At 43.9% G+C, this 22,334-nt stretch overlaps 1 protein-coding gene across 8 annotated transcripts in view; it reads right to left on the bottom strand.

Moving 5' to 3' along the window:
* ANKRD17 (ankyrin repeat domain 17) overlaps positions 1 to 21,053 on the bottom strand; it is an 87,007-nt gene extending 65,954 nt beyond the window's left edge. For 3 of the 8 annotated variants that reach the window (XM_083836110.1, XM_083836114.1, XM_083836115.1), the window contains exon 1: positions 20,389 to 21,052. In XM_083836110.1, the coding sequence (XP_083692236.1) occupies positions 20,389 to 20,706 (318 nt within the window). In that variant the 5' untranslated portion in view covers positions 20,707 to 21,052. Of the gene's footprint in view, positions 1 to 5,141; positions 5,307 to 20,388 lie in introns of those variants that run through there. The other 5 variants (XM_083836112.1, XM_083836111.1, XM_083836116.1 and 2 more) reach the window with 3 other exon arrangements.
* Positions 21,054 to 22,334: the final 1,281 nt, after the last annotated feature.

The following is a 22,334-nucleotide window of genomic DNA, read 5'->3' as shown; positions in this document are numbered from 1 at the left end:
TAGTAGTACCATCAGGCTTGTAATCTCCTCCCGCAAACGAAGTAGAAACAGATGAAAACTCAAAGGAAATATCGACCAGCTTTTATTTCTTCCTATCCAGTTAAGGTAACCCAGCTTCAGCAGCTGAAAATTAGTAGCCTGTACTGCTAAGCAGTCTTACCAAGTTAGTTGGATGGGGGAAAGTAACACAAGTCAGAAGCTGTGACCTGCTTTTCTAGAAGATGATGTACACGGTTCTTTGGAGCTCTCTGCCTCAAAATAGAGGCACGGTTAGAAGAGGCAGTATTAGGGGGAAAGCAGTTTGAATGGAAGTGATTCCTATGTTTTGTCTGAAAGCACGAGACAACGATAAAAGAAGGGCCCTGGCAGCTTCACTCTGGTTTCCACTCAGCTCCACAAAGCTGCAAGCACACACAAGCTAGCAGGGCCTAGGCGATGGCCATCACTGCTCTTCTGTCAGACCAACACCGTTCTGTCAGTTCCATGGAGCCACGAGAAGAAGGCAACCACAGAAGTTTCTCACTACATAATCAGTTGCACAGTAGATCAGTAAGCTGTGCAAATAGCTCAGCCAGCAACTTGAGGTAAACTACAGAAATGGACCGGTCTTCTCCAGCTGACTCAAGAAGGGGGCAATAGAAGCATTTTTCCATCAGCGTTTCCTAGAAGCAGGGCACATGCAAATTTTAACATCCTGCTCTTCCTTGCTGCATTAGCCTCACCATTACTGTTGTTACACACCTTGGCTGCAGGTCAGTAGGCATATTAATACCATCTGAGGACAAGACGATTGATCAAATTCAGCCTCCTGTCTTCTGTTAGTTACCAAGTTCAGCTTACCTTCAGGCTCATCTGAACATTCACGTGAGCCATGTTCAGCTACCTTCCAATCTCATTCACCTGGAACACGAGTCCCTCTCTTAGCAAGGTAGTCCCATCACCTCAAACAACAACCAAATGATCTGCTCTTCTTGAACTTGGGGTAAGCTATGCCACCATCAGCTAGCGATTGACAGACAACTGCATGAACGCTGACTGGATATAAGCAACTAACAGAACATAAGGTCATACCCAGCAGAACATACATCCCAAAACAAAGCTCAACCCTGCTCCAGAGCACAACACAACCTCACTGCATTACAGCAGGCAGAAGTGTCTCTTCCCTTACTTAATGCCTTGCCATGATATACCACTAAACCTTTAAATCTATGTGTGTGCATGTGCGAGGAGAGACATGGGCACATCACAGCATTTAAGTGGGAGCATTCTTGTTAACATTAATTCAATGACTTTTTGTTTGTTTGTTTCTTTGTTTTTTTTAAAAAAAGACTGAACCCTATATATCCCACCACCTTGGACCCAGACAGTAACATAACCAATATTCATCACATAGGCTTGGGACTATATGACCCAAACTTTGTAATGCTGCCTTAAAAAAAAAAAAAAGACAAGAGTACAGCAGTGTTCCAACTTACCTGAAAATAACACATGAAGTAGTTGCTAACAGAAGGTTTATGAAAACTGCAACTTATCTCTAAGAAATGCTGGAGCACATTAGTAGCCATCGTTGTCTTCACAAACAAAAACATTTCAAAATGATGGGAAAACAGGTATAAAGTTAAACAGGCAAGACAACCCACAGAAACTATAAGCAACAGAGAAGGAAAAATATTAGCCTAAGAGCTAGAACATAGCAAAGATACAAACTAATGCCCCAAGTGAAAATACTGCATCATCATCCCAATCTTCATCTTCACACCAAAAGACCGCAAGGTTTATAAATATGAAGTGCTTTGGTGTGTTAAAAATGGCATTGCAGAGGCCTCCTTGATCTCTGGATGTGCATTAGACATGACCTTTCTATTTCACGTTCAGCGACTTCCTTGCTCTTCCTTCTCTTAGCATTTCATCAATAACCCATGTACTCAAGCAAGAAAGACTCCACTCCACGTAAAGCTTTTGGTCACTATCTAAGCTATGCTCCACTACCTGCACTGTGGCTCTAGACTAATCAAGATGTGATGGAGATGATCCTTTCATATCATCCTGACTCTTACCAATATCAATACTGTATCAGCCACGCACCAAGCAACCAAGGCAGGATCTTCAGAGTTGTAAAAACTACTCCATGGCTCCAGTAAACAATTCAGAAGTCTTCAGCAGTTAGGAAATATCCATGTGTTAAAATAAGAAAGGTGTGTGCTCACAATGACTTCGAGTCTCAGCCCAAAGGTGGTGAAGAATATTTATCTTATGCTGCAAAGTTGAAGGATTTTTTTTAAATGCACTTACTAAGGAACATTAATAATCAACTGCTGCATGTGGGCTGGCATTATACTCCAGTTAGTTTTTGCCAAGTCAAGCACAGACAAACTTTCAAACCACCTGAAGGTCAGAACACATGGCTGCTTCTCTTGACAAGTTTCAAAACAACACAGGGAATATCAAGTCACTCCTCTGCTTCCATAAGCTTTGTAAGTGCTTTTCTGCACACCAGAATATAGACCGCACCCTCATCTGTCAGGAAGCAACATACCTCCTTTTCTTCCAACAACAAAAAGTGTTTGTTGATTAACTCAAGCGACCAAAGAGCAACTGCTGGTTTATGCCTCTATTTGAATGCCGCATTTAGGTCTCCTGTAGCACAGTAATTTCTCCAGTAGCACGAGCCAAAAACCGAAATGTTATACCAACAACAAAATTTCTGTCATCAGTTAAGTCACGTTAAAAAAGAGGTACTGCCAAGATACGCATATCAGAAGAACCAAAGGAACAAAAACTAACTGCAGCTGAACCCCGTGGTATTTAAATTTGATTCAGCTGCATTCCTTCGCAGTACTTTCAATACCAAATGCGAGTAGCACAGCCAGGACCCTATTCACCTTGAGCTGAGAGCAGGAGAGCCAGCACAAGGTCTGCAGTAAATACAACCTTCTTTGAAGGCGGTGTAAGAGTGCAGCAGCCAGAACGCTAAATGACGTCCTTCAGGCTGTTGACCTAATGACCATTTCTGCCTGCAGTTGCATTAAACTTGCTGGAGAAATATTTTAGTTTTATCCTCAGAAAGGAAAGCAGAAGTCTTACGGAAAAACATTTCCAAGAGTCCTGCAACTTCAGCAATGAAATAAGCCAACACAGAACATGCTTTCACCTCATCTCATTTCACCCTTTCCCCACAGAAGTAGCCCTCACAAGAGGGCAAGCTTGAACATGTGAACTAAGAATTACTTGATTACTATCCATGTTTTTCAACCCCAAAGTGATTTTTGCCCCAGAAGCAGCCACTCTCTCCCTGCGGTTAGGACCTCTAACACCATTAGAGCCTCGGTCTCCAGGCAAACTCATCAACAAAACTACCATGCTACAGAAATGCCTTTTTTCTTCTGTTTTAAGCTCTAAGCAATGTATAGGTGAAAAAATCACTGAAGATTCTGTGAAAATGCAAGTACTGCTTCATCTGAATTTAACTCAATGCCAAGCAGTACAAACTGTCCAGTAAGTGAGATCCAGCTTAGACTCTGCTACCTAACCAACAGCAGCTCTCCCAACCTTCATGCCACTCTTTGACTGCTCCACAGGAGACAAAAAGCCCTAAAAAGAAGAATAAAACACAGACACGAGCACACTTCTAAAAGCTTCAATAGAAACAAGTTTTGGGACGACCAAGTTTGACTTTTGAATCCCCAATGGGAACTCCAGACAGCTGCATTGCATGTAATGATGCACTAAGATATCAGAAACTGTCTCTACTGCTTCCAGAGTTTCATGAACCGAGGCGCAGTCACTTTATGCTCACCTGGCATCACGCAAGCTATACAACGACTTGATTTTTAACGATGGATGTTTTGCCTGGATACAGTTAGTCTCATTACCATGAAAATAATGTGCTACAAAACTACTGAAAGCTACCAAATCCATACTAATCTGAGAAGCAAGAATTAATTGCTTGGTTCACACACACAAACCCACAATACTCCTATACTAAGACAAGTAATATACTCACTTTTCCAAAAATAAAAAAAAATGAAGCAATGACAAGTATTTTATTAACTCGGCATACCACGGAGCTGCACATGACAATTATAGCTCACAAGAAAAAAAAAGAAAAAGCTTTCCACATTCATAAAGACAAATGAAGTACTGAAATGTTTTTCTGATGACAAAGAGCCCAGTTCACTTTTGGTCTTCCTAGCTCACCACAGAAACTCAGCCACACAGAAATACCGGTAGCAATGCCTTGTCCAGACATCTCTAACAATTTCTTAAGCACGCACTGCGCAGTTGTGTTAGCATTCTGGATGTAATTGTGCTTAAGTCACGGCGCTCACAAGGAAGTTAACACCAACACTACGTGTTTTTATGGATATAAAATTTTAGGCCAAAGAGCAGCATGGCCACTCCGGAAAAAAACCTACTGAACAAACATCACTGAAAACAGCGTTTTGTTGCAGCAGTTTGGCAGCTGCTAAAACAAAGTAGCAGCTTCTCCTTATAATTAAGACTACATGCAAATACTTTGAAAAGTCAGCTGGCAACGTGATTGTGCTCTTGCTTGCAAAACCAGAAACACCACCACTACCACAACAACAGAAAAGCCTTCCTTGAACTGCAACAGTTACTTGTTAGTACAATGTGGACTACAGAGCTGTGTCACTTGGAGATTCCTAAGACAGTCTCTCCTTCTTAGGCTCAAAGATCATTTTGAAGTTTCACTCCAAGACAGGGAAATGTTTCTTTCTGTAACACAGGATCCGACTTCTGCAGGGGACATAAGAGCAGACTGTACCTACTCAAGGAGACAGGAAACACAGGAATCCCGCAGGCCTATCACACACGATGCAGGATCAGCCCCAGCTATGAGATGCATGGTGACAACCGGTCATCCTGCGTCAGGTCCCCAGACATCAACCCCGCGGGACCAGAGGGCTCCCCGCCCCTTGCAGGCCGCTGTCCGGCCGCTGGCAGAAGGCGGAGGCAAGGTGGCAGCGTGCGGGGAAAGCCCCAGGACAGAGGACTGCCCAAGACCCGTGCAGCACCGAGCAGGGGCTGGGAGGGGAACGTGGCCGCCCGCAGCCCCCGGGGGGCTCGGCCGCCACCCCCAACCCCGCGCCCCTTTGTTCTGCGGCCCTCTCCCGCCCTACCTCCAGGATGTCCTCCAGCACGTAGGCCTCCATCGCGGCGGCCGCCACCGCTGCCCAGCCTCAGTGCCCGGCCATGCCCCGCTCCCCGCCGCCTGCCGCCCCCGGGACGGACGGACAGACGGGCTGCCGGCCGCCCGGCACCAGCACGCTCGCTTCCCCCCCCACCCCCCCCCCGCTGTCAGCACGGGAAGAGGAAATGGACGCTTCCACCCAGCGCGGGGCGGGCGCCTACCACCCGAGCGCAGGGGGGGCGGCCGCTGTCAGGGCTGCGGCCCCTCGGGGGTACCCGGGCGTTGACCGCCAAGGCCCAAAGGCGCCATCCCGAGACAGCCCCGCTCCTTGGCACGGCTTCGGGCACGCGTTTCTGCGCCTCGCCCCGGGCGGGCGGGTCGTCTTCCTCCCGTGGCCTCCGCAACCCCGCGGGAGCGAGTACAAAGGGCTCGTCGAAGTCTCTGCTGGAAAAAAATAAAAGTTAGCTCGGCCTCCAAATGCTCCGGACGAGGCCTCGACCTCCTCGCCCAGCCCAAGCAGGAGGCAGCTCAGCGAGATGCCCTGCATGTTCTTGCCCTGCCACGCATGGGCCAGCTGCTTTCTGACCCCAAAAGCAGACATGGGTCTGTTTGCGGCCTCCCTCTCCTATCCACTCGTGGTAGCACTGCACACCCCTCATAACCCTTAAAAACAAAAATACCCAACATCTCGGATCAAGCAGTACTGCACAGCTGGCTCCCTTGTTTCTTTTTTTGGCCTGTGATTTGTCTTCCCTTCGCAACAAAGCCTCCTCCAAACAGAACATAACTGTGATATCCATTCTGCACATAGCAGGTCACAAAAATCACCTACCCTATTGGCAGCTTTCAATACATTTCATTCTCAAGTTTAAAAAAAAATAAACATCATTGACCCCATAAAAATCACCCCCAACTCATTTTAGCAGAGCACAATAGGGCTTTTGGCCAAACTAACTTTACATTCAGACTGGAAATGCTAACAAATAACTTCGTAAAAACTAAATATTTTCTTAAAAATAAGAACTTAATTGCTAACAAATATCCTCTCACAGCAAAAATATTTTTAACAAGTTTCTGACAGCTGTCCAGTCTGCCTCACTTGTAAAACCTCCTAGGCAAGTTACAGTTGACCAGTCCAAGTTTTAGGCACAGCCCTATTCTCCTGTTACAGTTTCCGCACTTGCAGCAATAAATGAATGGGAAATACACCCTACTCACCTAGCAGAAAAACCCTCACTTCACGAGAGCACCTGCTCACATGTTCCATCCTATTTTACCACTCTAGGGAATGCCTCAGATTTGTTATCTTTTCACTAGAACTTACTCAAGGAGCACCTCCTCGATGGGCTGTTTGTCTTCAACACAGCCCTGAGCCTGTTTTCAGAATTTGTTCTTACATAATTATAAAGGGCATGAGAATTTTTCTGTGACATCAAATACCTCACTGAACCCTTGCTTGCCTTTTGCCTGTTCGGAGAGAAAATTTGACCAGCTGAGGTACCACACCAGAAGAGCAAAGTGACAAATGCAGTTTATTACTATTGAGTCTGCTATTCAACCAGTTCTCCAGAACAACAACAAAAAATTAATAAAAACCTTTTAGGAGGTTAACTCTGAGGACAATACATTTAGAAACAATTTCTGTGAACTTCAATACATGGAAATTTACTAACAGCACGGGGATTCTGCAGACAGCACTGCCTTCATGCCGTCCTATTAAATTTTGCTGGGCATGCGTACTTGTAACAGCAGCTAGATAGCCAAGAAGATTAATACAACTCTAAGTTGCCTTGAGGGATATGAATCATACAGACATCTACCTATCCCAGCCTACTTTCCGTAGGAAAGTGTTGTCCATGTGAAGAATCACCAGACAAAATTCCACGGTTCCCTTCAAGCACTACTTTCCAGTCATTTCTGAGAGCCTTGGCAATCCCCTGCAACTGGTCCTGCACTGCGCTGATTATACAGAAATGTTAGACAAGTACAAAGCTAGCCCTTCCAGCCTGAAGTATTCCTTTAAAAAGCAGAGCTAAAAAACCCACAAACCTCCCACATAACAGCTATGTCTCAGAAGACCAGTTCCTCAATCTTCCAAGCATAGGAAAAGAAAGAACAAATACCTTATATCACCCCAAAAAACATAGAACGCAAAACCTAGTGTTAAAATTAAGACACATTACATATGACAACACTGAAAACATTTTCAAATGGAAAGACAGCAGAGCAGAACAAAAGTTGCTTGATCTACACAAAAGGAATAGCAGCACCTTCTCCATTTTCTACTGAAGAAGTGCAAGATTTTGAGGAGAAACAAGCTGATCTCAAGAGCCAAACCGTTTCCAGTCCCAACTGGAAGACAGAGTTGTGTCTGCAACATAACTTCATTTACAAAACCATAACCAAAATACCAGCCCAAAGCTTGACAAGTTTTTACACCATCACAAACACCACTAGTGCTATGCAAGAGCAATGAAGAAGGCAGCTAACAAGCTAACCAGCTGCACATTCCACTGAAATCATGTTCAACACTGGTTTGCTTTCAATTGGGATCCAAATACTCAGACCTCCCCCTGCTCCCTCACCTTCTCCTCTCTCCTGGTCCAGCAGTGTATCCATCACCTACAGCCCTGTGCAAGGCCTTCAAAAGAAATATTCTTTTGTCAAACGACATCCCCTGCTTCACTTAGTACTTCCAACCCATTTGAAGTAAGGAATTACAAATTCTAGAAAGCTGACTCCCAACACTTTAAACTTTGCAGAGCTACGATATCCTCAGTAAAACAACTGCTTTGATGCAGACTGCCATTCTGATCTTGCAGGAAAAGCAGGTATATGTGGGCTGGGGAGAATAGGAACTGCTTAAACATATCAATTATTTCTTACATCTCTGTTTAAAACCCAAAATCACAGAGTTCACAGGTCAGGAAACATATCTTCAAGTTCTGCAAAGGTGAACACAAAGCCATTTCTTTTTTTCAAGTCCAGCTCTATCAATTACTTCAGCTTGCTGTTTTTAGAAAAAGCATCTTTATCTTTTTAAAGCATCTCAGCTTCTGTTGAAAACTTATTATCTTCATTTTTCCTTACTAGGAAGGGTATGAGCTAGTCAGCATCCTCGTCTATTACAATCTGCTACTAAAAAAGCTTCTTTCTTCCAAAAAAGCAGTACCTTCAAAGAAAGCAAGCTGTCCAAGTCACACGCGTCCATCATGCTGTCTCATGACAGCTCCTTACATTCTCTAAGTTTAAAGCAGAGAGAAGTCCTTATGTTCCCCACACAGAAGGTGGAAGAGTAAACGTTTCAAGTGCAGCTTGAGCAGACAAATTTATCATAGCACTGCTTAAAAAACTGAACAAGTCCTATTTCAAGCTGCACTCAAGCGCGTAAGACCAAAATGCATCTTGAGATAGCAGCATTCAGTGAAAGCCAAAGCCAGGGACATTTATAAAACAAGGCTGGTTTACTCTGCGGTATGTTCCCCATACAGCAATGGTAACTAAAACCAAGTGAAAAACATATGATTTGATCAAACGGAAAGTAAAAACATTTCAAGGAACAGTTGTTCATGCAGGATGAAGTACACTGTGAAACTATGAACACTGAGGAGCTGGCGGACAACTTTTAAAAGGAAAAAATATTTCCATCTGCCTCCTATCACATGTGCCACCACCAATTTTGAGCTCGCGTCGCTCAGATTATGTCACCCTGAAACACAAGCATTCTCACAATTGATCCGGGAGAGATTCTGGCACCCAGAAATGTAAGCGTTTCAACAATCGATCAGACAATTCCCACTCTTATATCACAAAAGCACATTGTTATCTACTTACAGCTGATCAAGCAGTACTGGTCACCAACCGCCCCAAAGCATATAAACACAATTTGTGTGCATTTCCAGAGCCGAGAGCTCAGTGTCAAGGTTGGGTTGTTTCAACCGTGTCCCGCTTGGATGCTAACACCTTATTCAGCAGAAACACAAGGTGCATTTGTTATTTAAACAACATCTTGAGCACAGGAAGGGGGAGAAAAAAGGCAAGAAGCCTACCTTAATTGGGAGACCTACTAACAAGCAAATAACTCAGACACTACCTAATGTACACCTCCTCCTGCAAATACTAACTTCCAGCTTTGTGTTTTGTCCATTTCATCCTTTTTTTAAGGGAGTGATGATACTCCTACCCACATCCATTTCACTGGACTGTGCCAGGTTCTTTCAATCTGCCCTTAGAGTAAAAACAGTTTTTCAAATCCCTCTAGAACTAAGTCAGAATTCCATCTATCCCAAACTGATACCCGCAAGTGTAAACACTATTGCAGATAAGGTCAATACCCTGCCAAGTTGCACTAATATTTCTCTACCTTCATTACAGTTGAAATCCCCACCTGTGCATTTACTCTTCATTACTCCATCACATCAGTAACTAGGTTAAGTAGCCACAAAGACACTAAACATGTTCTTCACCCTCTGCTGCTTCTGATACCATTCATCATTTAATAAAAATATATATATATTCCACAAAAACATGACTTCTAATTTATAGTAGTTTGTATCAGTCACCTCTTGGTGCATTTGTTAAGGTTGCTTATTCCTACATCAATACAAAAAAATAAACCCACTATTTAGATTTCTCTCTCCAGACAGATTCACCGAATTCCTACTATTGATCTTCTGTGATGAGATAAAATTAGGTCAGTTCAAAACCAAACCTCAAGAATCCTCTCAAGTCATGATCCTCATCTGCACTGACTCTTTTCCCATAGTATTCTGTTATTTCTCCCCTCCCTTCACCTCTTAGAGCAATCACATCTCCACAGTTGTCATTTGGTGCATAATAATCCAGTTAAGCGAACACTGATACAAAGCATTTCCTTATCAAATTCTAATCCAGGATTTTCCCGTCTCCATTTTCCCAGCTGTAAGCCAAAGAAATATTTCAGCAATTCTACATTTAGGTGAGAAGTCAGTAAAAAATCAATTTGAACCTGGTTTATATCACATTTCTAGGCCTATCCTAACAATCATGAAAATGAGCAGAACCCATAATACTGTACACAGTTTTTCTTTTAGAAAGCTCTTAATCTGCGCTGGCATCTTCAAGTTCATAGATTAAACAAACTATCTACATGAGCTACTGCATTCATCAATAGCAATACCAAAAGCCTGGAACTGAACAGAGAAAAGGCTGTTTAAAAAAAAAATGCTGAAGGAGGAGGAGCCCAAAAACTGAATTAAAACAATGAGAGACTTCTGTGTTGACTATAATACACTTGTTGACTTCTTGTTTCATCTGAAGCTGCTTGGAAGATGAAGAAACACTGGGAACCTCACGGCAGAGCTCCAAGTATTTAGTATGGGCACGGTCAAACTGGCCACCAGGTTAAAGTATTTGTAGCTGAACACTGCTTGTTCACTGGAGTTCAGTACCTCCTGTTGCCCATTTCTTCTTTATTGAGTCTTCCAAGTGAAAACCATGGGTTCAGTTTTATCTCACATCACTAGAAGAAATGCACAATAATTAAGCCTCAAACATCTGCCTTTTCCAATTCAAGATGCATGGACATTAAGAGCCTCATTTTAGATGAAAACTAATTCTAAAGGTTTATATGAGTACAGAAAAATGAAAAATCTTCAGAGGTCTTAAACAGCTTTGCTATACAACACTCACTGCACTGACACTGAAGTCCCCTCTCAGCCCAACCTAAGTGCATCCTCTCCATTAGAGGGACCTCACCCCCTACACTTGCATTCAAATTTAATCATTCGCCTCAAGGAAATATTTTACTAAGACAAATTTTAATAAATGCTTAAGAAATTACTCTGAGGTTAAACAAAACACCCACTTCCTGTTATCACAAAAAGTTAGGCAAAACCATTTAAATATGTCCCAGACAGCATACAGAACACTTGTTTCAACACACATTGCTCAAGTTATCTCTATTAACAGTGTATGCCAATGGTTTGCAAAGACTGCGTACCCTGCAAAACCCATCTTTGGATTACAGCAACAGCCACCGCTGAAGACACCTGCCCTTCCTGAAAGTGACTGTTTCATACTTCAAAACGGATTTTAAATACAATTATTTGTGAGTACTATGAGTATTCTTATTTCAATTCTCATTCACTGAAGGAAGTGCTTACTAGGTAGTACTACTTGACCCGCTTCTTCAGAAGCGGTAGCATCGACTGAGTTAGCGAAGGCAAGACATCCACCAGCTAACCGAGGTTTCAGCCATGCTCTAACCTAACAAAGCAACGCTGGGATGGGACAGGACAGCACACAACACTACAATGCAGGGCACCTGCATCTGTATTAGCTTGTATACCACACATGGCACTTCGCAGAGCTGTTGGATCAACATGCAGCTGAGGAAGACAAATCCACTCAGTCCCACATCCATGAACAAGACACATGGCAATCTGATACAACAGCTCAATTCCAAACTCCAAAGAAAAAAAAAAAAGCAACCAAAGAACTTCTTGCAGCTATTTCTCCTTCTCCCTTTGTACCCACATTAGTACCATTCAGGCAGACCACAGGCCAGTGACCTACTACAATGGGGCTTACAAACCTTGGGCAGTGTACATGCACAGTTGGTAATAGCTCAGAGTAAGATTCCCCGTTCACGGCAGAAGTAAGCTGTTAAATCAACTCATCCAATTATGCCATGCTGTATCAGAAAGATTACTGAAGAACCCAACTTGGGTAGACATACTAACGCTTTTAGAAACCCATCTCAAAGACCTAAGTAAATTTAGAGTGGTTTTTACACACAAGTTGTTGACAAGCACAACCATTTCCCACACACACAGAGTTCAGAATAGCCCTTTTGGAAGTTTACGTGCTAAACTTTGCTACTATATTTATGAGTGAGGAGATCCTTGATCAAGCTGATGCTTCACAAAAATACCAGCATGCTGTTATGCCAACTTTCACTTCTGTTAGTGAAAGAGATGGACAGAAGGCATATGCTCATCTATCTAGCAGCCTGTTAAGTTGAAAGCAAGTGCTCTTTTCCTTAAAACTAGCTTGGTGATTTGTACTACAATTGCCACCCTCCTCACAGTCACGCTTTGTGACCGTATTGTACTGGTCCAAGTACAAAATGACTCCTTTGCTGGATTCCACCAGATGACAAGAGAGCAGCGAGGGTTATACTTCACAAGTGCGGCAACTTTTTAGTGCAACACCGCTTCCATTCTTTCGCCCTATCCCTAACACACTGCTTTAAAAAACCTTACGAAATGCCAGAGACAAAAAAGTGTCAGCACTGATTTTATCTCAAGAAGCTTTCAAGCTTTAATACTGAAAGGAAAAAAAACCCTCTACACTATTTATCTTTCCAGGACTCTGCCAGCCACTTACAAATGCAAGATCCAAAGGAACTGTGAAGAGGATTACTTTGCCCTTTAATACCACAACTCACAGATCTGTAGCATTCTCAACAGCACAAGCCCTCAAAGACAATGCAAGTGTTCTTTGACAGTCATTTCAATGAGGAGTTGCACCAAAAGAGGCAGTCCTCACCCCTTGCACTGTCCAAGCTCCCGACTCTCCGCTGTGTCAGCGCAAGCCCGTGTGCGGCTGCCTGACAAACTGGATCAAAACCCCATCAGCTGTAAGCACACTTTTTCTGCTGCTGAGTTTTTTTCGTAAAGGAGATGACTTCCCAAGCAGCTTGGAGGAGCAAGGACTGCCTTTCCCCCCTACACCCCAAGCCCTGGCGTCACTGCAACCTTCCCACAAGCCCGATTCCCCTGCCTGCACTGCAGTGGGATCAGCACCCACACTGACACAGTGGCTGAGCACTCCAGGAAGAAGCTAAGTCACATTGTGAGTTGAAATTTTCAACTTGATTAAAGCATTGTTCACCGTTCTGTGGAGGAGAACAATTCCCAGCTGCACAACAGCTAAGGAGGAAAATTCCGCTGGCACAACACTTCAGGACAAGACTGAACAAAAGGGGAAAAATACCTCAAGTTTTTACATGGTAAAGCTCAGGTACAGGAAAACATCTGAGTCACCAAATACCTTACAGACACAGATGTACGAGGGACCTCCAGCTTCTCATTAATGTTTAGTTCTATTCTCGTGTGTGGGAAAAACCAGGAGGAGAGAAGTGACCTTCTTCCTCTTATCTCTGAATCAGTCCCTGCCCTAGAGAAAGGTTTCAGATGTTCCCCTTCTGCTGAAGCTGTATTTATTCCATAAACCAACCCTGGCAAAGGCTTAGGAACCATCACTCCTTTCTGATTAGGGAAAACCTGAGCCCAAATACAAGGTAGCTTCCTTGGCAACAGAAAGAAAAAGTCTTGTTACTGTGAGAGAGATGCCTTCAATTTTAACAGGGGGAGGAGGGGGGAGGGGGGGGGGTAAAAAGAATCAGGATACAAAGTTAACATATGGATACTTAACTTCTTGAACTTGAGGAGAACAGAGGCCAAAACCCCTAACTGATACTCTAATACCCTAAACAGTGACATCATTTCATCACACTACATAATACTCCAACTGTCTTTCTAGTTCTACTTTTTAGCATCTTAACAGCTGTGTATCTGGACACACTATCCACTGTTGATGGATAACACATAACACCATAAAATCCTAATTCAAGCTAAAATATTGGGGTGGAGCAGGCAAAAAACCCTCCGGGTTACTTTCAGCTTATATCCTAGAATATACCACCACACTTCTAAGACTTGAACTTCCTGCTAAAACACAGCAGAGGAAAAGCAGCTGCACATAAAACAGTAAATTCTATTTGTCACAAATAGCTTTGGGTAATGCATACACAATCAGCATGCTTACAACGCTCAACCTTAAAGAAAATAGTGCAAATATATTTAGAGCATGTTCGGTCTTATGCCTGACTTTTAGTCTGGTATAGAGCTATTACCTCATATGAAAATAAGGTGACAGAAGAGTTAACAAACACCTCTCCATGGCTTTAGCTCTTCAGACAACAATAAGTGTAGGATTGCATACAGGGTGGAAAAAACGTGACTGAAGTACATTTAGAATACTGAGAAACTCTCTGCGTGCCCATTAGCACAAAGCACTGACTGCTTAGTGAAAAATGAATGGAAATGCTGCCTTTATTGCTCAATTATATACTTTTTTTTCCTTCAGGTAACCCGGTGATCATTGCACAATGACTGTACAGAGGTCAGCAGACGTCACACACCAACACCAAGACGTTTACATTCATTGCTGAGGCCATTCACATTCCTTTTTTTTTCTTCCCATATATATTACTCAAGTGACCTTAAATGAGCCTTTTACGAGCTTTAAGCCTTTCCCTACTCAAACATTCTTTTCAAAGCATCAAAAGTTATTTTGAGAATGACAGTATTGACAAAAAAATAGCTGCAGAAGCTCTATGGATACAACACACCTTCAAGATGCTGTGTCAGTTGAGTCAGTCTAAAATACCAACCATAGCATCCAGAAAACAGAGGCACATCATCACTTTATAAAAATGAAAGCTGCCTACCAAGGCAGCCACAGATCTCGCCTCAAATGGCTTAAAATGCAAATAGGTAAATTGTGTATTTTTTTTCTATTTTACTCAGAGTTCATCAAATCACAAAATGGCTTGGGCTGGAGGGGACCTTAGACCATCTAAGTCCAACCCCCTGCCATGGGCAGACACCTCCCACCAAACGAGGCTGCCCATAGCCCCATCCAGCCTGGCCTTGGACACTTCCAGGGATGGGGCATCCACAGCTTCCAAGTTGTGAGGGCTTGTTTCTTTAACCTTGGGGAAAAACAAACAAAAAAATCCACCTACATACTTATCCTGGATCTGCAGCATTAGTTTTTAAATACCTAAATAAAACTTCCAAAAAATACATCCTAAATAAGAACAAATAGGTTTCCAAAACAGAGAGGAAGACTAATCCAGTTTGACTTCAGAGTTGACAAACAAAATGTGCTCGTATCTCAGCTGCATCTCTTCCAGAGAAACTATTCTATGAAGAACTAAATTGCTAACTTAAAATAAAGGTATTTGGTTTCAGCCTGCAGACTGGAGTTGTTTAGAAGTACATTTCCTGCAGAAATACCTAAGGAAGTAAACAAATTCATGCGGTCCCACCAATATCTGACTCCACTTTCTATAGTCATTTTATGCAGGGTGCTCTTTTTTTTTTAGACCCAGATATTCACTAACAACTTCAATTCGGTAGAGTACACACACTCACACCTTGAAGAATTATTTTTTAATATGCACTAGGCCTAGCCAGACATCATTAATTAGCTCAGGATACCTAGGATCTTTCCAGGCACATCAATGCACCGCCCTAGCCCCTAAATTCATTCCCCTAGCCCCTAGCTCATTCCCCGGACTGGCATATGAAATCTAGTAACTTACCTCCTTCGATAAGGGAGCATGTGCCAGACATCACCTACAGAGTGAGGCCAGTAACAACTGAACAGTGGTTAGTGGGAATGGCAAAGCCAGACAAAACATGATTCCCATTTTCCAAATGTTAACTCTTTCTTCCTGGTCAGTTACAGCAGATTTCACCACTGTGAAAACCACCCACAGCTCTACCAGCCCTGATATTTCAGTATTTTTGAAAAAAACCCTTTACATACTTCCAGGCCATCTCTAATTCTACTCATCTTCAGAGTAACAGCAGTGAAGCAAGACATACTGGCTCTCCAGCAGCCCTGCAGAAGCCAAAGGCCTCTTATTCCACGAGTCTAATTAAGACAGTCAGGATAAAAAAAAGAATTAGAAAATAAATTTTATGTTTGAAATCAACAGCTTACTTTGACACTTAAATACATTACACCTGTGTGCTTCTGACACTCAAAGTCAGATCAGTAAGCTCAAATTTTCAGATTAACACCTTCTATCCGAAGCTAAAATAAGCTGTTAAGACAAATGTCCTCTGGACGAAGAAATTTTAGAGGACTGGGGGCGTTCTGTTGTTTTTACTTACTTCATCTTACTAGCTCAGTTCAACTACTAATTCTATTGCAGCTAAAAAAATGAACTTTTATTTACAGAAGCTGCCAGGCCAAAGTAAAACCAAGAATGTTTAATAAACAGCTAACAACTCTCCAAAATATCCTTTGCATATGGCAGTGCTTTCAGGTATACCTAACGTTATTGAGGATTGTGTTTAACGAAGCAGATTTGCAGAAGCCATCCAAGAATCCAGTATCAAACTAGGCCCTTTTGGGGGTGGGGAGATTAGGAGAGAACCACACACAAACCTAAAACTGATATACAGCTGCTTATCAAGAAGCACTTGGTCAAGGAAAAAACTGAACTCACACACTTGTGAAATGGATATGATACTAAGAAAAGGAATTATAAACTTCGGAGCCAGCTGCAAACATCCTGCAAGTTCAAAGACTTAAAAAAAAAAAATCAGCTTGTAAGCAAGCTTCATATTATAGAGTTAAACCTTTCTGTGTTTAATAAGGGAAGTCCTAATGCATTCTGGACATCAGACTCTCAAGTAGATATGACACCTTGCTTATTTCTTGCAGCATTTTACTATTTATTGAAGACAAATGTTTAGCTAAACTGGTGCATATAAGAACACTTGCAAGACTTCTGTACACTTACGTATTTTATCTGAACCTGTCCAGATGAACTGCTAAACCATTTTTTTAATCAAAAAAGATAACAAATAAGGAAGCTCTTAACTAATTCTGATGTTCCAAAGCTTCACAATGTTGGTTTTCCCTTTTTTTGACTTGTGTCCTTAATATCATTCTTTTAAGACACTGAGAAGAGAAACCTTGGACTTGCCCCAGAGCACACGGAATGTGATGAGCAGTTTTCTTTGTGTTTCACAGATGTACTTATCAGCAACACACCATGCTAAGCAAGGGTGGAGGGAACGCTGCACAGAGACCCAGTAAAAAGCAGAAGCATCTTCCCAGTCAGGATGCAATGACTGGCCTAAGAATTCTTCTTCAGTGACACTCCTCACACAGCTCTGAACACAGAGAAGCACCTTGACCTCACCCTTAAATGTTTAATGTGTCCACCTATTAAGTTTTCCACATGTCGCTACACCTATGTGATTTTTGCCTGAATGCACAGAACCTCTGTGAGGTTTCATGTGATCAGGCAGTCCTATTTAACCATGCAGCTCCTTAAACAGCTTGAGATTACCTCTTTGATAACAAAACCACTATGCTTGGTGCATGTGGTCATCATGAAGCAAGGCCAGAACTCTGCCAAGAAACATGCAAGCAGACATCCCCTGGTGTGTCACTTCTACTGTCATTTCCCTCTCACCTTAAGATTATTCTTCCTGCACACTGAAAAAGGTTCACTTTCTTACTAACTTTTGGATAACGAAAAGCCAATTTGCCACTTATAGACAATGTCAGACTGCGTTACCTGATATCTTGGCTTTTTTTGGGGGTAGGGGGGCAAACAGCAGTTTGCTGCAATTTCAGAAAGCAAGCTTGAAGTTTGTCACAAACATAGTAATAGGAGTTCATTAAGTTGCTGGTATGACATCTCAATTTAACTTCTCCCAGAGCTCCGTCCAGCACCTATGCTTCCGCACTGGGATCTAACTGAGTTTAGAAACAGAATGAGATGAAAACATCTGACTACAACTTTTTATTCCATTCCATCAGCTCAGCAACAACTAAGCCAAAACAATGTCTTTCCACTCTTGGGGTTTTCGTGATTTAGCGTCTGCCAGGTTTCCAATTATAACTCCTTTGACTTGCTGCTACTGCACTCCCAATTTTTAGAACCTGTTTCATTAACAGTCAAATCTAGAAGTACTTCAGTTTGGAGATTAGAGAGGCCTTAATGTATTAAGCATGGGAAAGGCAAAAAATAGCCTAACAAACTGCCCTAAGTTCACCCAGATAATGAACAGAATGGCTGGGAAGGAACACCATCTAATGCAGTGTTTCCACAATAGTTTCCATTTCCAGCAAAACCATACACTTAGATTTGTTTTTCATTTCATGTGCCTTCAGACTGCCAGTGGTCAGAAGACCGCAATCCAACTGCTGAAAGCCACACAGGCTGCACGCATCAAGTTAAGTCTGAACTGAAACAAGTAACTAAAACAAAAAATTGCTACCAAGAAATCCCACAGTAGAGCTCTAACTTTTTTTTTAAGCTTTTAAAAGCCAAAATTAAACTTCAGGTTGCTTTCAGATGAGAAAAACCCTCATTCACTGACAACACTCAAAAGACATTTCCTCCCCAGGAGCTGTTGGGAACTACTTTGAAGTTGGACCCCCTACTCCCTTATCCAGGCCATCCTCATGTTCTCACTCTTAAAAACTGTGATTTCAGCTGTGCATATGCTACTGTACCGCATCACTCCATCCTGAAGTCTGGAGAAAGAAGACAGAAGAGCTTTTTTAAGCAACCTGAACGACAAAGAATTAAGATAAATTAAGCAGATACATTTCCTCACATATCCTGGACTTAATACACTCCACAGTGTTAACTTGTCTGTTATTTACGAGCTCTTGCTTCATATTTAAACCCAGACCACCCAGCCTGGGCAAGCTTTCCCTTACTATGACTAAGACGAAAACATCAGGGAAGCTTCCAGATGCCAAAACTGCTTCCCCAGCTACCTATACCTACAAGACATGGAATTTCTGTTAAAAAAAATAAAGTGTTATTTAGCATCCTCGTAATATTTTAATGGTCACTTGCTTTCTCACCTCTGTACATCTTCAAGCATATAAAATAGGTACCTATGGCTACATAAGGTACAGCATACAAGCTAAGAAGGATCACATTGTCCAATACTACCCACACCTTTGTTATCTTCACCTTCCTCATCACACCATCCTCAATACCACTGGCAAGTCAGCTGCATAAACAGCCCCTTCAACAAGAGGCTCCCGTCCACAAAATTAACCTACCTATGATTTTACCAGTAAGTCTGACTTGACATAAATTCCGTTGAATTCTGCTGCACCATACAGCTCATCTTGATACCGAACCACCAACTGATGCATTGCCTGTGGCATTAGATAGCCTTCACCCATTTGCCACGTAAAACTCAATGGACTCTGCTCAAGAGTATTTCAAATATCTGTAGGACTGCTAGATGGCACAGCAAAGCACATCAAGTACATGAGCATTGCTGCCTAACTCTTAAGTTTTACAATTTGAAAACCTGTACCTACAGGATGCTCACTTCGCTAAAAATAGACACTGAAAAAACAAGAAGCCAGACATATTTACTTGTTAATTGAGACAGGCGCTCTCTGTGCGCAATTTATCTCACAACAACTAGATATGAAGTTCCTTGTATCTACTTCTGTAGGGAAAAAAAATGCAGAGTGCTTCTTTACCCTGGAAAAACCGACCATAGTAACAGCCAAGCCCTTCCTGAACTGTATGAGATTCTTCCTCCTTGCTCATTTTTCATTTCTAACCCAAAAGTAGAACATGCCACTAAACATCAAAAGTACTTGGAAATAAAGTTCAAAAAAAAGCTTAAAAACTTGGAGTGGACTGCTCTGAGGATGCTGTTCAGTCAAAGCAGAAGTGACTGTTCTGTGAAACGTTACGGAATTAAAGCTACTCAGCAAACCAACTCAGCATGGCTATTTATGCAAATAGGAAAGGTGCTTCAAATCTTGATTTGCCTTTTCCAGTGATACCAACCTGAAAAAAAACAACATGAAATGACACCAAGTTGACCATCCTTTCTCGTGCTTCTTTCAGCACTGTATTTGTTCCTTCTGACCCAAACCATTCTTTGATTCTGTGGTATATAAATGATGGCTGCTGACAGCTTCAGAGAGTTGTTTGGACATGAGCAGAATGCCCAGCGATCTCGGGAAGCCTTTACTCTAGCTGCAAATCCACCTGCTTTTATTGAAAATGAGCTGTTTACCTGATACGGAGCGGGGACTGCTTCCTAGCCACACACCCAACTCAGGCTTATCCCCCGCTCCGGGCTGCGATCCGGATTGCCCCTTGGCACGTGTAGACACAAGCCACCCCTTCACACGTGCCCACGGAGCCACACGAGGGCGGGGGCCGCCTCCTGAGCCCCGGGGCCACCTCGTGAGCCCCGGGGCACTCCAGGGAAGAGGGTCGGGAAGCGAGGGGCGGCCCCAGCTCCCCGCCGTGCCCCGGTGCCGGCCGCCCCGCCCCGCCACGAGGCGGCCCGGTGCTGCCCCCTTCCTCCCCGAGAGGAGGAATTATGAAATTATGAAACCCAGGCAGCGAGGCAACCCCCACACCTAGCCCTTTGGGGCCGTACCTCGGAGACCTCCTCTTCTTCCTCCTCCTCCTCCTCCTCCTCCTCGTCCTCCTCCTCCTCGCTACCGTTGTTGCTGCTCTCGCTGCCCCCGCCGCCGCTCTCGCTGCTGCTGGCCGCCCGGCCGGGCCTCCCGCTGCGCTTCGCCTTCCCCTTCTTCTTCAGCAGCAGGTCGCACACCCGCACCAGCCCCCGCGGCCCCACCGCCCCGGCTGGGCACGACGAACCGGCTCCGTTTCCTCCGCTACCCCCCTCCGGTGGCCCCGGCCCCGCCGTGGCGCTCCCGGCCTCGCCGTCGCCTCCCTCCGCCGCCTTCTCCATGGCCGCTCCGCCCCGCTGAGGGACGAGGAAGAAGAGGAGGAGGAAGAAGCGGGGCGGGGGGGGGGCAGCACCCGGGGCCGCCGCCGCCGCTCCTCGGTCACCTCTAGCGCCGGCGCCGCGGCACCTCTCGCGATACTTGTGCCCCGCCGCGGGAGCGCCGGCGGAGCGGCAACGGCCGCCGCGCGCGCTGCAACGGCCGCCGCCGCGCGCGCGCTCCCGTTCCTCGCTCCCGCTCCTCCCTCCCCCCCGCCCGCCCCTCAGCGCCTTCCTCTTCCTCCTCTTCCTCCTCCTCAGCTCCCTCCCGGCGGGGCCCCCCTCCCGTGCGTGCCTCGGTCACCGCCCCGGCGCCGGAAGAGCGCGGCACGTCATCACCCGCCGCGGCGGCGCCGTTGCGGCCGTTCCTCCTCAGCCCCCCCTAGCTCCGCCCCTCCCGAGGTCTGTCAGAGCGGGCGCGAGCCCTAACCACCGGTCTTTTGCTCGTTCCTGTCCCCGTCCCTGTCCCCCCAGACACGCAACACTGTGTCAAACTACACGTCTTTTTTAACTCTAAGTCAAAACTACGTCAAACTACGACCCGTGATCTGTAAAATAGTGTCTGTTAGCTGATTTTTTCTGAGGCTATCCCCTCAGTTCTGTGGTAAAAAACGTTGGTAGGGCGTCGTTGCCAACAAATAGCACTGCATACTTCAGTTCTGTCCTTTAATTTTGTCACCACACACTGCAATCCTGTCCTTTTAACTCTTGTCACGGTATCCTGTTTCCTCCCTAAGGCCCCCCCGCCCCGGACTTGGACTTGGGACATCCATACTCAAATGTTTTTGTTTGGTTTGGTTTGGTTTTCTGTGGAAAAATATCACTTCCACTGAGCGCAGTGCAGGTTCATTCTTTTGTTAACAAAAGTCTTCTGGCACTGAAATACAGGCCACTGATGCAAGCTCACTAAAAGAATGGGAACTTTTTTATTCAAGATGATGGAAATCACCAAGGAAAATATTTTTTTTTCACCTCAGAAACACCTGAGTGTACAGATTGATAACGGCCGTGATGCACAGGTATGCTAGTGATGTTTTGGATGTAATGTTTCAAGCTATTAGGGTCTATTCCACTCACATTTTACAGGAATGCAAAGAAGTTACACTTGATTTCTTAATTGTCGTCTTATTTGGATAATATTAAAAAGAAACGTCTGTGTCTGCAGCACCTCTAAAATGAACATTTGCTTTTAAAAAAACTTCTCAAAGAACTAATTTTTATCATGAAAGCAAGTCCGCAGAGTTTCCCTCTAGGTCACAGCCCACCAAAACCTATTCTCTTAAGAAAAGGACTGCAGCAGTGGTAACAGCCCCACTATTAAGTTACAGCATAATTTGCGAGTCACCTGGCTCTGACCGTAGCTCTTAACCTCATCCTCAGGTAGAAGACCTAAAATGAAAGTACCTTTATACATACCTCTGCAGATGGCAGTTTGATGCGATCCTGGAGGAATAAACTGGATGTTCTAGCCACCTCACTACTACTTCCTGGTATGACTACACAAAAATCACAAAACCAAAACAGCGCAAGATACAGATCTATCAGAATAATGGTTTTGTCTTCTTGTGTCAAACGCATGGATTTTTACTGCTGCA

Source organism: Anser anser (assembly GCF_964211835.1).
Source record: "Anser anser genome assembly, chromosome: 4".
In the NCBI taxonomy this organism is placed as follows: Eukaryota; Metazoa; Chordata; class Aves; order Anseriformes; family Anatidae; genus Anser; species Anser anser.
This window is presented reverse-complemented; position numbering and strand designations above follow the sequence as displayed.